The 19236-nt window shown below is 42.6% G+C and overlaps 1 protein-coding gene across 1 annotated transcript in view; it reads right to left on the reverse strand.

Annotated features, from left to right (window-relative positions):
• The window catches only part of LOC145410992 (lysosome membrane protein 2-like), a 183480-nt gene that overhangs the window by 91588 nt on the left and 72656 nt on the right, over positions 1-19236 (reverse strand). Inside the window, exon 5 of the mRNA XM_080281051.1 lies at positions 6810-7016. Coding sequence (XP_080137177.1) covers positions 6810-7016 — 207 coding nt within the window. The remainder of the gene's footprint in view (positions 1-6809; positions 7017-19236) is intronic.

The following is a 19236-nucleotide window of genomic DNA, read 5'->3' on the forward strand; positions in this document are numbered from 1 at the left end:
TAGGAGAAATAAACTGAGGTGGTTTGGCCATGAGGAGAGGATGGAGAATGAGGGACTAATGAGGAGAGAGTATGTGAGTGAAGTGGAGGGGAGGAGAGGGAGAGGGAGGCCAAGGATGAATGGAGAGATGGGGTGGCGAGGTATGTGAGAGAGGGGGTGTGGGCTGGGAGGAGGGCAGTGATATGGCGGGGAACAAGGCAACATGGAGGCAATTTATTTGAGGCTACCCTTTAAGGGATTAAGGCACCTGGCAACAGACAGACAGACAGACACATCTGTAACGGTTTGTGAGGAATTACTGTACTATCTATGAATGCCTAATAATTAAAAGATCTTTTCCAACTGCTGATACAAAGGCTTTTACTAAAACTGCATCAAGTTGGTAGGGGCGACCATCATCCACTCATGTGATGTAATGCTGCCTACTTCTTCAATCATGGCTATCATTCTTTTTCTGCGTCCGTCCTCCTCTCTTCCTATTTCTGCCATCCTTCCTGTCACTATTTGTTACTCTTCTTTCCACTTCAGGTGACTCTACACTGAGTGACAAGCCAAATGGCCTCCTGTGACTCAGGAAACAATTTAAAACACTGGGTGGTAACCATATGACCAAATAACGGGGTAATGTAGGTTCTATTATGGTGGCCATGTTAAATGGGTTGAGATGCAAATGTGGTGATCACCCAGACACCAAACCTTCACAATAATTCCTGGTGGATGGGAAGATTGGTTCACTGCATGGGACGGCCATGCAGGGGCAGTTGTTTGCTTGTGGTTGATGGGTCTGCTTAATCACACTGAGGTAGCACAACAACAACAATTTTAAGCACCAAACCACCACCTGACTTCTACACTTTCTCTGTATATGAAAATGTACAGCCAATTAAAAAAGTATTGGTGCACATCAAGTAAGAAACAGTCTGACATCAGACAATGGATACTGTAAACTAGCAGTTGGTCCTACCCTTTCATAAGGATACCATATAACACTTGTTGGCTGTATATCCAGTCTTATTCACAGTAAGTTTTGGAAGTTTGGTAGTCTGCTCACATTAAAATGTCAAGGGCAATAGTAGCTTCATGTATTATCGGAAATGTTTCTGTAAATGAATGACATGCCCATGGATAATAAAATCAGATACTGGCCCGGATAGGGAAGGAAATGAATCATAAATATCAAAACATTCAGCATTTGGTGTCATGAGCGCAATACATGGCCCTTCAATACAAGACACCTTCTCTTACTTAGCTGAATAAAATCCCCTTCTAGAAGCTAAAATTAAATAGAAAAAACTGTCATTGTAAGAGAAGGACACACATCTACTTCTAACTCTATAGTCTAAGAACTGTACCCATGGCTGAATGAAACTGTCTACTGGAAGTGAAGACAAAAATGAAAAATCATCATTGTTAACATGAGTCATAGCTAATCCAAGTACTGTAGTCTGAAAAGTCAACCATGAGATGAATGAAATTATATGATGACTGTAAAAATAAATTTTAAAATACATAACCTGACTGAAGGGTTTTACTTTATGACGACAAAAGCTGCTTTTATCTTCAATCTACATGCCTAACTGGAAACCACTTGGGCTGCAAGGGTTGATGATTAGTTAGAATATGATTTCATGTAATACGGTATGGTTTATTTTCTTAATTTTTTATTCCTACGTGCTCTTTGCTACCATTCTTAGAAAGCTGGCACTCCCTCCCCCCCACCCACATCCATATTTTTCTGTTATATAAAATTTGCTAGACATTAAAGCAAGCTAACAATCCCAATGGAATGCAAGATGGTTTCCACTGACATACTTCTATGCAAATTGCCACAATGATTAATGGCCATTTTGTTTATATGAGGGCCGTGAAAGGACGATGTGGAGGTCTGTCATATCATATGATTGTGGTATGCATGATCAATCTGAGAGGAGTGAGGTGGGCTCGGAGAGAAAGAGGAGCAGTCAGGGAGAAAGGCAAAGTCGAGAAGCTGAGATTCAAAGAAATGGCAGATGAATACAGGACCAAAGTAGCGGAGGAGTTAGAATCAGTGAACTGAAATGAAATGGATCTGGACAGCCTGTGGAATGCATATAGGGATTGCTTAGTTAGAAATGCTAAAGCAGTGTGTGGTGTGGCATAAGTAACAACAAAGAAAGGTACAGCATGGTGGGATGAGGAGGTTAAGACAGCAGGGGAGGAAAAGAGGAAAAACTGGCTAGAGTGGTTACAGGAGAGGGGTTCAACTGAAATAAAACCTGTATATATTGAGAGCAAGAAGCATGTGGATGTGGATGTGACAGGAAGCGTTATGAGGAACACACTGAGGTGGTTTGGCCATGTGGAGAGGATGGAGGGTGAAAGACTGATGAAGAGAGTGTATATGAGTGAGGTGGAGGGGGGAAGAGGGAGGGGGAGGCCAAGGATGAGATGGAGGGATGGGGTGGAGAGGTATATGAGAGAGGGGGGTGTGAGTTGGGAGCAGGGCAGTGAAATGGCGGGGGACAGGGCGACTTGGAGGCGATTTGTTTGTGGCCACCCCAAACGGGATTGAGGCGTCTGGCAATAGATAGATAGATAGAAGAAGCACGTAAAGAGACTAGTGAAGAGGACAAGGAAGGAGGTAAAGGATGATCTAGGAAGAAAAAAGAATACCAATGTCTCTAAAAATAGGAAATCCTTCTGGTAAAAGGTGCGGAAAAGTAGAAGTGAAAACGGAAAGAAATGTAAAGGTGTGCAGGATGTAGGTGGGAGATTATTAACCCATGGAGATGAAGTCAGGACCAGATGGAAAGAATATTTTGAAAGCCTGTTAAATGGGAAAAGAGAGAGCAGAGCCACTGTAAACATGATTGGTTCTGGGGGCGTGCAGAGAAGCAATTCAGTGCCTGGAATCATGACCCTCACACAGGCGAAGAGCGCTGTGAAGCAGCTGAAAAATGGGAATGTAGCTGGTGCTGATGAGGTGTGCGCAGGGATGATTCAGAGCAATGGAGACACCGGAATGAAGTGCTTGTTGGAGATATGTAAGAAGGCATGGATGAGTGAAAAAGGCTATGATTGTACCTCTGTACAAAAAAAAAAAAAAAAAAAAAAAAAAAAAAAAAAAAAGTGAGAGAAATGAGTCCAAGAATTACTGTGGCATAAGCTTACTGAGTGTGGTAGGGAAGGTATATGGAAGAATTATTACAGACAAAGTAAGAGAGATATCAGAGGTCCTAGTGAGTGATGAACAAGGTGGCTTTAGGAGTGGCAAAGGATGTGTGGATCAAATAACTGCAGTAAGACAGATAGTGGAGAAGGCTTGTGAGAAGGACTATAAGGTATTTATGGCATTCATGGATCTGGAAAATGCATAAAACAAAGTAGACAGAAAAGGACTGCGGAAGGTGTTGCGTATGTATGGTGTAGAGAGTAAGCTGCTAGCACCTAGCACCTAGGTGCTGTCAAGAGCTTTTACAATGGTTGTGATGCATGTGTATGGGTTAATGGGCATCTAAGTGAATGGTTCACGATCAGTGTGGACGTGCAACAAGGTTGTGTGATGTCCCTATGCTTGTTCCATATATATAGGACAGGGTGATGAGAGAAGTAAAAACATGAGTAACTGAGAGGGGGATGGTGTTGGTAATGAATGGTGAAGGATGGGAATATCTCAAATTTGTTGTGTGCTGATGATGCAGTACTACTGTACTTGCAAATACCAGACAAGGGCTTGGTAGGCTAGTGCAGAGTTTTGTTGATGTCTGTGAGCGTTGCACCTTGCGAGTAAATGTAGAAAAGCATAGAGTGATGGTTACTGAGAGAGAAGGTGACTCCCAGTGCAATGTTAGTGAATGGAGAGAGACTGGAATTGGTGAGAGAGTTCAAATTCCTTGGTACAGTAACAGAAAAGAGAGGAAAATGTGCAAAAGAAGTGGAAAGTACAGTGACACACGAAAGAAAAGTAGCTGGTGCAATGAAGGCCTCAATAAGAAACAGAGGCTTGAGTGTTGCAGCTTCACAAGGCTTCCATGAGGGAGTGTTAGTGATAACTTTAACATATGGATGTAAGACTATGGTGTGGCATGAAAATGAAAAGTCAAGAGTGACAGCAGTGGAGATGGGACTGCTGAGGAATATACATGGAGTACAGAGAGTGGACAGGATACGAAATAGTGTAATTTGTGAAAGATGTGGAGTGAGGAAGTCTGTGGACACCAGAATTGAAAAGAGTGTACTGAGATGGTATGGTCATGTGGAGAGAATGAATAACAACAGAGTGGTGAAAAAGGTATCTCTGAGCAAATCTGAAGGAGGGAGGGGGCAAGGCAGGCCAAGGAGAAAGTGGAGGGATATGGTGGATGAGTGTGTGAGGAAGAGAGGTTTGGAAGTCAGTGAGGCTAGGGGACTGACAAGAGATTGAGCTGGCTGGATGAATATTGTGAGATGTGCATGATCAGGGGTTTGGCACTCCTTTCTAACGTGACAGTGTCCAGACTGACTCTATCGGATACATTTATGTGAAGCTACAGAATGTGGTGAATGTTTCTGGTGTTGCATATAAAGCCAGGATTCTGGAGACTTAAATAATGAGTCAGTGGAAGTGTGGTCCATTGGCGTGGGCAAATCTGGGCTGTCTGGACACTGCTACTCCTCACCCTGCCGTAATGTGGAAAAGGAAGTAAGGAGGTCCGGATGATGATGATGATGATGATGATTATTGAACACATGATCCTCGAATTGGCGTTCCGGGAAAAATAAAAAATGCTGGGTTATTTGCCAAAGGAATAATTTTTCCAGTTCTGAAGTGAACTAGGGACGAAATAAATGAATGAAATTAAACTGAAAATTGTTTTAAAGACTAGAAAAAGGAAGAAAGTGAGCAAACACAACATGTTTTCACAGCTATTAGATACATGACACTGATTTTAATCATGACAAACCAAACCTTGTCTTTTGAAGCGGAGGTCTTAAATGTGGTTTTTCTATCTCTTGTAGAGATGTGAATATGAGAAAAAAAAGTCACAGATACAGCAGTCCTCATTTTAAAGTAGGAACTAAGTGTTCCAAATTATACATTTTTTGTAATACAATTTCATTCTTTCCTCTTCCTTCTGCTGATGGGTGGCTCTACAGTCTACACTGAGCGATATGCCAAATGGTTTCCTGTACACCAGGAAAGAATTTACTACACTGGGTGGTAACAATATAACCAAATTATGGCACCTGGTGGTTTAATGGGTAATTAAGGCACTACAACTGGACTGAGCCAGGGCAGGTTCAAGGGGAAGTTGGGGTTTACTGCTCACGTAACACCACTCACGGATGAGTAAGGCAGGTCACTCTCATCTTAAATGTCAGGACCAACTTGCCTTGCCCCGGGTTCCTACGCTCCTCATGAGGCAACGCTGGATTAGATGATGAGTTCGTTTCGTTTTCGTTTTTAAAGGCTCCAACATGCTTGCATGTGTCGGCCTTGGTCACCTAATGGCGGCTCTCCACGCTGCACGATCCATTGCAGCCTCCCTGTTCAGTCCCTTAACCCTGAGGTCACACTTAATGACCTCGTCCCGTGTCTTTCTCGGTCTACCCCTCATAACCCCACCCCCAATATTAACACTTCTCACTTTCCTCACCCAATTATCATCCCCCATCCTCTCCACTTGTCCAAACCACCTCAATCTACCTCTCCTCATCACAACACCAATACACTCCAGTCCCATCCTACCTCTCAACTCTTCCATCGTAAACCCAGCCCCTCCAGGTCTTGGACGCAGGGACGCACTGCACATCCACCTAATCATTGTCATTTCTGTACGTCTGAGCAGGCGAATGTCTTCCTCCTTCACTGCCCAGGTCTCACTACCATACAGCATTACACTCCTAACACATGCTGCATACAAAGGCCCCTTAGTACGTAGGGAGAGTCCTCTCAATCTCCCTGAACTTCTTCCAACCACTTCTCACCCTCCAGCCCCACCTCCAGTACACATGTCTCCCAAATAACAAAACTCTTCCACACACTCAAGAGATTCACCAGCAAGTTCAATCCTTTCACGTCTGACAATCTCCACCTGCTCACCCCGACACACCGTACACATAAAATCAGCATTATCTTGCAGTCTACCACTGATACCACTACATCTCTTATGCACCCATCTATCACACACACCGCACAAGATGGAATTACTTCCCCCGCCCTTGTGGCAAACTGCACATGGCCACTCTCCCTCGTCTTTGACAGTACCGCCACCAACCCTAGATATCACTTTTGTTTTATCTGCATTTACCCTTAAACCCTTCTGCCCCATACCATCTCTCCACTTCCTAAACCTTTCCTCCGCCTCCCTTTCGTTCTCTGCGATGAACACCAAATCATCAGCATACAACAACTCCCACGGGAGTCTGTTTCTAAAGTCACGTGAAAGGGCTTCAAGATGATGAGTAAATGAATGAATTAATACAAATGGTACTGTAACTTGGGAAAAACTGACAAATCTTCATTACAGGACGCACTGGAACTGTAATAATTTTTATGTACTTTAATGTGGTCTTCTTGATATTGTTGTGACCCTGGGCTCATCTAACTTGAACCTGAAGGACTGCAGGCTGTTACCCTTCTCCAACAGTCCATCCTCTTCTTTTAGAGGAGCAGGGAGGGAGCTATGGGACTTTTGTATTAGTGTCATTACATGAAGGTGTTCCTTTCATGCACCTACGTAGACTTAACAGAAAATAAGGGAGGAGAAATTCCAGTTCTTATTATCTACTGATTGCCATCTACAATTTTGTACCAAAATACAGAAAACTTCAGGTGTAAAGTAACTCACATCAATAAAGAATCCAAATTTGTCAAATGGGGGTCTCTGGTCTGGGGGAAGAATGTCTTTAGATATCCTTAAGAGAGGGTCATCATATCCCCACATGAAGTCTTTCACAGTGTGTGTAACAAAAGGTTTTATCTTGAGCACTTCTAGCATGGAAGACAATGCCAACTTCGCCAGACGAGCTGCAAACCTCCATTTTGACACTGCCGTCTGAAAAGGAAAATTGAATAAATTACAAGTGGGGTTGGTGGAGGATTAGTACCCCTCCCTGTAAAACAATTAACTCTAAGCCCTTGGCCACCCCGTTTGGGATACATGGCGTCTGGAAATGAATGAATGAAAAAAACAACAATTTCTTCATGACTATTACTGGCTGAATGATAATCGGTGATTGGCAGGACCTATGGTTTGTTTCCACCTTTTATTTGAATGGAAAAGCTGAAAGAGACTGAGCATTGTGGTTAGCTTCCACTAACTGACTGAGACTGACAGATGCAAGCATGCTGGAGCATTTACAAATGAAAGGAAAGGAACATAAGAAACTCAGGTTCACAGGACTAGAGCCTTGCAGGTCATTAAACATATCGTAGATCTTGTAGATATGTGGATAAAGTGTTAATCTAGGGTACCGCACTATTAGGGATCCACATTGTCCACCCCCCCCCCAATCATAAAGATTTTAACATGCTTGCATATGTTGGTTTTGGTCACCTAAAGGAGGGTTTCAATGTTGCTCGATCTTTAGCAGCCTCTCTATTAGGCACCTTAATCGTGAGGTCACTCTGTATGGCTTCATCCCAAGTTTTTCTCGGTCTGACTCTCGCATCTCCATCCAAAACATTCACGCCTCTCACTCTCTGCACCCATTTGTCATCCTCCATAATCTCCACATGCCCAAACCAATGGACCCAGGTTCGAATCCCGGTTGGGGCTGGGAACAGTCTAAGGATTTGATTTCATTACAGCAGACTTTACTGATCTACCAGAAGACCCACTGACATGTTGTAAAAATACTCCCGCTAATACCAATATACAAGTCCAGTATCAGATAGCCGTAGAATGTATTCAATATGGATGGTGGGTGTTAGCGCCGAAGTGGTGACATGTGGAGGAGTATGCTATGCAGGAGGACTGCTGGGCCTTGAGAACAGACTGCGAAGCCTATGTCCAGAGTAAGACACATAAAATGTATAGCCATCCATCCATCCATCATCCAATCCTACATTTCCCCATGAGAAGCGTAGGAGCCCGGGATGAGGCAAGTTAGTCCTGACATTTAGGATGAGAGTGACCAGCCTCACTCATCCCTGAGTGGCTTTATGAGAGCAATAAGCCCCAACCTCTGGCTTCGGCTTTCCTGTCATTCTCTGACTAAATATATCTGTGCTGTTTACTTATCTCCTAATTCTACTGGCTATCAAAAATTCTTCGACTATCTTACTTCTACGATGGAACACATTCTATCCATTTCTCCTTTCTCTGAAATCTCCATTCTAGGATATTTCAATGTTCACCACCACCTTCAGCTCTCCTCTCCTTTCACTGATCCATCTTGTGAACAAGCCTACATCTTTTCTATCCTTAATGACCTACAGCAGCTTGTAAAGCACCCTACCCGTATCCCAGACCGCCTTGGAGAGAGCTCCAACATACTTGACCTCTTCCTTACAACAAATCCTTCTGCTTACACTGTTAATCTTTTCTCTCCGTTGGGCTCCTCCAATCACAACCTTATCACCTTAATCTGACCTATCACTCCAGTACGACCTGTGGACCCTCCAGGGAAACATCGTCTGTGGCATTTTGGAGCCGTGGATTGGGAGCCCCTCAGGCAGTACTTTTTTTATTTTCCCTGGAATGATTATTGCTTCCATGGCCGGGAGCCATCTGAGTGTGCCTTGTGCATTACGGAGGTTATTCTCTCGGGAATGGAAGCATACATTCCTTTCACAGATCCTTTGACTAACGCAAGAAAGCCTTGGTTTAATCACGCTTGTTCTAATGCTGTCCGCAACAAGAAGAGGGCCTTCAAAATGTAGGGTACCGGAGCCAACCCACCCCTGAATCACATTTTTTATACGTTTCTGCCCGGAATCATGCTAAGTCTGTTCTTCGCTCTGCTAAAAATAACATCATCCGTACTAAATGCTCTCAACTCTCGAACTTGAATTCTTCCCGCTCCTTCTGGCACCTTGCCAAAAGCTTTTCTAACAACTTTACTTCATCATCCTTCCCTCCTCTTTTCTACTCTGATGGTTCTGTAGCTATTTCTTTTACTGATAATGCAGATCTCTTCGCACAGACTCTCTCCTCCAATTCCACCTTAGACGAATCCGGTGCTGTTCCTCCATCACTTCCCCCCTTTGACTTCCTCATGGCTGACATTAAAATTTCTTCAGCTGATGTATTTTCTGCTATCACTGGCCTCAATACTAACAAGGCATATGGGCCTGATGGAGTCCCTCCTGTTGTTCTCAAGAACTGTGCTTCTGTGCTTACACCCTGCCTAGGCAAACTCTTTCGCCTTTGTCTGTCAAATTGTACCTTTCCTTCTTGCTGGAAGTTTGCTCTCATTCAGCCAGTCCCAAAGAAAGGTGACCACTCCCAACCCTCCAACTATCGTCCAATTGCTTTAACGTCCTGTATTCCAAAAGTTTTCGAGTCAATTCTCAATAGAAAAATTTTAAAACATCTTTCCTATCACAACCTTCTTTCTGATCGTCAGTACGGGTTCCGTCAGGGACCCTCCACTGGCGATCTTCTCACCTACCTTTCAGACTCCTGGTCATCCTCCTTTTGGGACTTTGGCGAAAGCTTTGCCATTGCACTTGATATCTCAAAGGCTTTCGATCGAGTCTGGCATAAATCTTTAATTTCCAAACTGCCCTCTTACGGTTTCTATCCTTCTATCTGTGCCTTCATCGCTAGCTTCCTTTCTGGCCGTTCTATAGCCACTGTTGTAGACGGCCATCGTTCTTCTCCTAGATCTATCAACAGTCGTGTTCCTCAGGGCTCTGTCCTATCACCAACTCTCTTCCTTTTATTCATCAATGACCTTCTAAGCTGTACATCTAGCCCTATCCACTCATACGCTGATGACTCCACCCTTCACCTTTCCATTCGGTTCCCACAACGCCCATCTCAGCAGTTACTTCAACAAACAAGGGATGAGGCTATGGCACACCTAATGTCTGACTTGGCTCGTATCTCTGAATGGGGTAAAAATAATCTGGTTGTTTTTAATGTATCTAAGACTCAGTTCTTACACCTATCAACCCGACAAAATCTTCCACAGGTATGCCCACTAATGTTTAATAATATTCAGCTTAATCCTGCATCATCCTTGAACATGCTTGGGGGTTTCATTTACTCGGAACTTATCTTGGAAAGATCATATTACATCTCTTGTAAAATCTGCTTCCAAGAGACTGGGTGTGCTAAGCCGACTCCATTCTTTCCTTACCCCTGCACAATTGTTGACTCGATACAGGGGTTTTATCTGCCCCTGTGTGGAGTACAACTCTCATGTGTGGGGAGGCTCCCCACATACAGCTCTTCTCAATAGGGTGGCATAATTGCCCATGGATTTTATTTTATTTATTTATTTATTTTTGAGTCCCGGGAGTAATCACTTGTCGGACACCAGATTTTCAAACAGTCGTCAGTTTTTTTGTGGATTTTTGTTGTTTATGCATTGTTTTCTTGATGTTTAGCATTGATATGGATAATACTATGTGTGTTTTGATGTCTCAATATGACAGAGTGGCCAAAAATCTGTCAAAATTAGGAGGGGTACAGTACATACAGTGGTGTATAGGTCAGGTGTTTTTTGGTTTTCAGTGTTTTGTTTTTCATGGTTTTCTTGGTGTTTAGCATTACTCTGGATATTCCTATGTGTGTTTTGATGTTCAAATATGGCAAATTGACCTGAAAACAGTACCAAAACTAGGAGGGGTACTGTACTTACAATGGTGTACAGGTGTTTTTTTTGGTTTTCAATTTTTTTTAAAATAGTTTTCTTGGTGTTTATCATTACTCTGGATATTCTTATGTGTGTTTCAGCGTCTAAATATGGCAGACTGACCCGAAAACAGTGCCAAAATTAGGAGGGGTACTGTACGTATAATATTGTGGAGGTAGGGTGTTTTTTTTCATGGTTTTCTTGGTGTTCAGCATTATTTTGGATATTCCTATGTGTTTTGATGTCTTAATATGCCTGAATGACCAGAGATACATTGGCTGTATTGTCCCCACTTCGGTAGAGATAGGCCGGTCCTGCAGTGGACACTCAAATGGCTGATGAGATGAGATGAGATATATACAGTGAAATCTCAAATTTCGACAGTTTAGGAATCAATGAATTAAATTTTGATGCATTTTGGAGTGGTCTGCCTACCTCACTTATTGATACTATCTATCTATCTATCTACTGCCAGACGCCTCAATCCCGTACAGGGTGGCCACAAACAAATCGCCTCCACGTCACCCTGTCCGCCGCCATTTCACTGCCCTGCTCTCAATTCACACCCCCTCTCTCATATACCTCTCCACCCCATCCCTCCATCTCATCCTCGGCCTCCCCCTACCTCTCCCTCCCTTCACCTCACTCACACTCTCCTTGTCAGTCTCTCACCCTCCATCCTCTCCACATGGCCAAACCACCTCAGTGTGTTCCTCATAATGCTTCCTATCAAATCCATATCCACACCACAACATTCCTTTATATCCTCATTTGTCAGCCTGTCTCTCCATGTGACTCCACAGGCTCCTCTTAAATAACTCATTTCCACTGCTCTCACTTTTGACTTGTGTCCTTCCAACAACGTCCAAGCTTCACTTCACTTCCATGCTCACTTCCCTGTTTCTTATCACTGCTCTCAAGGAACCAGCAACCTTTCTTCCTTGCTGTACCCTTTCAAGCACTTCACCCTCCAAACTTCCATCCTTACTCATCACACTACCCAAGTACTTAAACGTATTCACATTTTCCATTTCCTCACCATCCAACCTCACTGTACATTCATTGACTTCACCTCTCTCAAAGACCATCACTTTACTCTTCCCTACATTCACTTTTAGATTCTGTTTCTTACACACTCTCCCAAACCCATCCCCCAAGCCTTGCAGCTCCCCTTCATCTTCACTCAACAACACAGTACTGTATCATCTGCAAACAACAGTACAGTATAGGGAGTTTCTAAACACTACCCTCTCTCACCAGGGTCACTCCAACATCCACTACCCTACCTTGTACCTCTTTTATTACCCTATCCATATACAGATTGAATAACAATGGAGACATGACACATCCCTGTTTCAACTCAACCTTCAAAGAGAAAAATTCACTCAGTTCATCATCCTCACGCACTGCAGCCTTAGCACCATCATACATACTCTTCACAGCATTCAACAACTTCCTATCTACTCCATATATTCTTACTACTTTCCACAATCCTTGTCTATCCACCCTGTCATATGCTTTCTCCAAATCCATGAAAGCCACATACAACTTTTTTCCCTTCTCTAGAAACTTTCCCACTAAAGATCTAAGAATGAATATCTGATCTACACAACCTCTTCCCTTCCCAAAGCCTCCCTGTTCTACTCCAACTATGGTGGTACAACTCTAAACTGGCGGCTAGGGTGTGGTGCGACCCTCTGTACAGTGTTGCTATGTTTTCCAAACCCGTGATGTGCAACGGCTGTTATATATGTAAAAGGCATCACAAATAAGATAAACACATATGAATACAATGTTAACGTGCATATTATAATATATGAAAGAACAGTAAACTTATTATGCACAAAATATTTATATGGCAATACAGCAATGTGGCATAAATATTTTAGCGTTGCTAAAAAAAAAAAAATGTACCTGTATTCACTTTTATTGGCTTTTACCGTATTTCTGGGGTGAGTAATAATGTCACAATTATGATTATAAGATAAAGTGCAGGAATATAAGAAAAATATGCCAATTTCTTAGTAAAACAAAAATAATACATTAAATCCTCATGAGAAGCAACACTCACACAGACCCAGGCTACCAGAGCCTCCTCATGTCGCTTTCCTTTGTCTCCTTACCTCCTGGGTGGTGTGGAAATTAAGTCAAATTTACAATATATACAATACAGTGTAAAAGAAAATAACCAATATGTATCCTGAAACACCATAGATGAGAGAGAGAGAAAGGGAGGGGGAAGGCAGGCCAGGGGAGGTGTTGAGGAAGAAATGGAGGAAGGGAGGGAAGGAAGGAGGGAGAGAGTGATTGAATGAAAACAAATCATGGCGCCACACCAGCGAGGTCATCTGGTGACAAATGTAAAGCAATAATCAGTATTTTTAAATATAATTAGACAATAATAAAATAAAGAAATGAAAGCATAAGTTTATATGTCACTCATAAAATAACAAAATTCCCCAGGGTGACACACATCTCCCCAAGGAGAGAGAGAGAGAGAGAGAGAGCATATGAGAAACGTGGCAACACTGTACAGAGCTTCGTGCCCCACCCTAGCCGCCAGTTTGGATTTGTCCTACCATAATTCCTCTGTTCTTTCTCTAACTCTGTCAATAAGTATCCTACCATACACTTTTCCTATTACACTAAGAAGACAAATGCCCCTATGATAACCACACACTTCTTTTTCCCCTTTCCCTTTGTACAAGGGAATAATTATACCTGACTTCCAATCCTCCGGGACTGTTCGATGCAAAGTCACATATTTCGATGCTCTCAGGGCCTGACTCCAACCAGAACAAACAAAGATAATATTTTTGATGCGAACCAAAATGCTAGAAGTGAAGGAAAATTATAAGAAAAAGTATGAACCTAACCTAATATCGTATGTGACATGTGCTCTCAGGGCCAGACTCCAACCAAAACAAGCAAAGACAGGAATTTTGATGCGAACCAAAATGCTAGAAGTGAAGGAAAATTATAAGAAAAAGTATGAGAATAACCTAATACTGTATGTGACGTGTCAAGAAGAGAATGAAAATCAGCATCATTTATTCATATAGTATATGAAGCATACGATGATACTGTTTCGAGACAATTCACCGTCAGATAATTCCCCATCAAAACAAGGACGATTTCCAGTCAGGACAATTTGCACCCTGGACGATTCCCCGTCATTCTATAAATGTACTTATTATTAATTAATCAATACTTTAATAACTCAAAGATACAACATGAGAAATTAAAGGAAAAGAATCAATAGTAGAAATACTAAAATAAAATGAATTGCAGGTGGTAGAAAATACAGTAGTCAGAATACTGAAACAAAGAGAAGTACAGTAATTATGAATATAGACAGCAACATAGATATGAACAATAGAGACTGAGAGAGAGAGAGAGAGAGAGAGAGAGAAAAAAAAAGTCATGTTGTTTAACCCGTGGCGTCCCGTCAACGTTCTTCCACGTCCTCACGTTTTGTCACTGCCAATCCCGTTGACGTACTTTAACGTCCTGCAATTGCAAGGTTCATAATTTCCACAATTTTCAAAATTCGCGCGAGATTTTCGATTCGCCCACCTACCCAAGCCTCCCCTACCTGACGCCAGATGGGCAGCGTCCCAGACCCCGCGTGACCCGCGCTCGCCCTTGTCTCGGTCACTCACCTGTTAGCAGTGACCCAGGTCAGACATGGCGCGTAAAGGTCTCTCAGACGACGAAATACAATCCGCCCTGGATGCCTTCACTGGAGATAGTGATTCTCCACTTGATGATGATGTGGTGGATCAAGATTACGTGCAGCCTGAGGAGGAAATAACAAGCAGTGATGAGGAGGTCCCTTCGCCCCGGAAAAAGCGGTATGATACGTATCGTAAGGCAAGGGAAGGGCAGCCTGCACCCAAACCACCTGCACGGACCTCTCTCCATCCCCTAAAGAGAGATTCTGATGAGGACGAGGATGAGGACGATGACGATGACGGCGGCTTAGGACGTGATGTTGCCTCGTGGTTGGGGAAGGAAAAAATCTCACCCCGAGGATCAGAAGGTGGGGCGAGAAGGCAAATAAGGTATGGTCCTAGTGTTTTGTCTGGGGAAGGCGAAAGTGGTGTGGTGGGAGTGCAGGGTGAAAGGGAAAGTGGTGTGGCGGGAGTGCGGGGTGAAAGGGAAAGTGGTGTGAGGGAGGCAGCACGAGCACGTGGTGCACGTAGGCCTAGGGGAGAGGAGGTGGAGCCACTCCCCAGCGCATCTTTCGCCACACAATATTCCCAAACTTCCTCCCCACAGCCCCAGGATGTGGGGAAAGGAAGGAAAGGGAAGGGAAAGGGTAAAGGAAAAGGGAGAGGGAAGAGAAGTGCGAGTGATGAAAGGCGCCGCTCTCCACCCCCCCAACATCACCAATGTTGCGTTGTGCCTTCAGCCATGTTTCAGAGAGTACCATAACTTCCTACACTACTGAAACTGTATGGGATGGCGATATGACGCTCAGTATAATGGTAAGGCCAGTCAGTATGTGCTAAGTCTTATATAAAGTTGAAAAGGGTGTAATGTTTGCAGGAAAGTAATGTATAAGTTGAGAAATAGTGTAAGTTGAAAAAAGTGATATCAAAACTACACCCACTGTGTAAATCTGCGAAAATATGACGCTCAATATAACACTCTGGTCAGTAAATATGTGATAGCAAGAATATAAAGTGGAAACGGGTGGGAGAGGGAAGAGAAGTGCGAGTGATGAAAGGCGCCGCTCTCCACCCCCTCAACATCACCAATGTTGCGTTGTGCCTTCAGCCATGTTTCAGAGAGTACCATAACTTCCTACACTACTGAAACTGTATGGGATGGCGATATGACGCTCAGTATAATGGTAAGGCCAGTCAGTATGTGCTAAGTCTTATATAAAGTTGAAAAGGGTGTAATGTTTGCAGGAAAGTAATGTATAAGTTGAGAAATAGTGTAAGTTGAAAAAAGTGATATCAAAACTACACCCACTGTGTAAATCTGCGAAAATATGACGCTCAATATAACACTCTGGTCAGTAAATATGTGATAGCAAGAATATAAAGTGGAAACGGGTGTAATGTTAGCAGGAAAGTAACATATAAGTTGAAAAATAGTGTAAGTTGTAACAACTCATGTCACGAGTACACCCACTGTATAAATCTGCGAAAATATTACGCTCAGTAGAACATTCTGGTCTGTAAGTATGTGATAGGAATGATATAAAGTGGAAAAGGGTGTAATGTTGGTAGGAAAGTAATTTTTAAGTTGAATACTAGTGTAAGAGGAAACAAATGATATCGCGATAACACTCTCTGTGTAAATATGCGATAATATGACGCTCAGTAGAATAGTCTAACTATCTATCTATCTATAGCCCGACGCCCTAATCCCGCAAAGGGTGGCCGCAGACAAAACGCCTCCAAGTCACTCTGTCACCCACCATTTGACTCCCCTCCCCCCAACTCACCCCCCCCTCCCTCATATACCTCTCAACTCCATCCCTCCACCTCATCCTCGGTCTACCCCTCCCTCTCCCTCCCTCCACCTCACCTACATACACCCTCTTAGTCAGTCTTTCATTCTCCATCTTCTCCACATGTCCAAACCACCTCAGTGTATTTCTCCTAATCTTTTCAACCACATCCACATCTACCCCACAACGTTCCTTCACTTCTTCATTCGTCAACCTGTCCCTCCACGTCACTCCACATGCTCCTCTCAAGTAACTCATTTCCACTGCTCTCACTCTTGACTTGTTCCCCTCTTGCAAGGTCCACACCTCGCTTCCATACGTCATGGTAGGGATCACAATACCATCATGCAGTGACTTCTTAACTTCCATACTCACCTCCCTATTTCTCATCACTGCTTTCAGTGTGCCAACAACCTTCCTTCCCTGCTGTACCCTTTCACGTATTTCATCCCCCAAAGTTCCATCCTTACTCATCACACTACCCAAGTACTTGAATGCACTCACATTCTCCATAACCTCACCATCCAACCTCACTGCACACTCTGTGACTTCATTCCTCTCAAACACCATAACTTTACTTTTGTTTACATTAACTTTCAGCTTCCTCCTCCTACACACTGTCCCAAATTCATTCACCAAACCTTGCAACTCCCATTCATCTTCACTCAACAATACTGTATCATCAGCAAACAGCAACACCGGAAGCTTCCAAATCTCACCCTCATTCATTAGGGCCACCCCCACATCCACTGCCCTACCTTGTACCTCCTTTACAACCCCATCCATATATATATTAAACAGCCATGGAGACATCACACACCCCTGTTTCAGTCCCACATTGAGATCAAAGAACTCACTCAGCTCACCATCCACTTGCACCGTAGCCCTAGCTCCCTCGTACATACTCTTCACAGCACTCAACAATTTCCCCTCCACTCCATATATTCTTAATACCTTCCACATACCTTTCCTATCTATTCTGTCATAAGCTTTCTCCAAGTACATGAAGGCCTCCAATTATGTGATAGCATTTATATCAAGTGGAAACATGTGTAATGTTAGTGGAGAAGTATTATATAAGTACAAAAATAGGTTGTAAGTTGAAATAATAGTCATAGCGACTTCACCACCTGTGTTATTATGCGCTATTATTACGCTAAATATTTACGTAAGGCCTGAAACTATCTCAAAACAGTTCTATTAAGTGGAAAAGTGTATAATGTTATTAGGAAAGTATTATGTAAGTTGAAAAAACATAATACGAGTTGAAACAACAGTCACAGCGAGTTCACTCACTACGTAAATAAGCGCAAACATTATGCTAAATGTTATCGAAAGGCCTGTGAATACGTAAAAACAGTTCAATAAAATGTAAAATGGTATAATGTTATTGGAGATGTATTATGTAAGTAGAAAAAATGATATGTATCATGATTCAGCAATGTTAGCGATTCATCGTGAACAGTTTGGCCGATTTCGCTTGGTTCGCCCGATGGTACAATGCTTATTTCACCTCTGTTTTTGTATAAAATCCAATTTACTCTTGTATCACATGTTTTTATGTTTGTAATAAATACATATCTACTTACTTTCATTGGTTTCCCAGACTTATAATACCATAGAAAACGTGAGAGGCTCAGACCACCTACAGAGAACACGGTACCAGGTGTAACGAAGGTATACCTGTTTAGGCCACTTATGGACCCCGGTGAACACTTTCTTGGTGATTGACCATTGTTTCTGACCAAAAGCGAAAGTTTTAGCAAAAAAAATTTGGGTCCAAAAATGGTCGGGATTGGGGGGTGGTGAAAAAGTGGTCGGGACGGGGTGGGTTAAGGTCAAGAGCTCCCGGATGGGAGTAGGCATCAACAGCAAGCCATGTGCAAGGTGATGTTCTGTTGTCGGCGGCCATCTTGCGACTGTCCTGCCAGCAGCCAGCCCTCTACAGGCAAGTGATGCACTTTCAGCCTGTACCTTCCACACGTGGACATGCATTTCACTGCAATTTCGTAGTATGTATTTTCTTTGTATTTTCGTTGCAACTTACCTGTTTCAAGATGGCAAGCAAGAGTGGTTCTTCGGGTAGCAGTGGTAATGGACGAGAGCAGCCTGGCACCTCTAAATCTTCACAGCCAAAGAAGAAATGGCAATACAGGAAAGGAGAGAAATACACCAGGTATTCACTTGCTGACAATATGGCAAGGCAATGCAGAACTACAGTTACTTTACCACAATTAAGACAATGCAGAACTACAGTTACTTAACCATAATTATAGTTCATAAAGTTTACAGGGAGTGGGGGCAAAAAAATCATGATTTTAGGTAGTTCGGTTTGGAGGCCCCGGACCCAAACTAATTTTTCCTATAAGAAGATCAGTTTAAATTTCGATGATTTGAATTTTGCGGTGATTTTTAGGTACATATGCCCATCGAAATTTGAAATTCCACTGTGTGTATATATACACTGTGTATATATATATATATATATATATATATATATATATATATATATATATATATATATATATATATATATATATATATATATATATATATATATATATATAATGATTAGATGGATATGTAGTGCATCCTTGAATGGTAAGCCTAGGGAATTAGGACTGCGAATGCACAGTTGAGAGGAAGGATATATATACTATATCCCCCAAATAACAAACCTCCTTCAAATACAGTGGGGCACCAATTTTCGCGCCTAATTGGGTCCAAAAATAATGTGCGAAAGTGGAATTAGCGAAAGTTGGGGCATTGTCTTTATGGCAAAAAGGCTAATTGGTTCCCGGTTATCCTAAAGTAACATCAGATTTTCATTTTCACTTGCAATACAGTACATCAAATCACTATTGTACACTGCATTGTGAGATACAAACAATTAAAACTGTACAGTACACATTATATGAGGAGAAACAAACATACCACAGAGACCAGGTTGAGGTGTTTAATGGATGTTGAGGGTAAGTATCCGAGGCGCGTGGCGGGCTTAT

This window comes from Coenobita brevimanus, chromosome 87, assembly GCF_032717465.1.
Source record: "Coenobita brevimanus isolate Jiangsu-jjx chromosome 87, ASM3271746v2, whole genome shotgun sequence".
Lineage (NCBI taxonomy): Eukaryota > Metazoa > Arthropoda > Malacostraca > Decapoda > Coenobitidae > Coenobita > Coenobita brevimanus.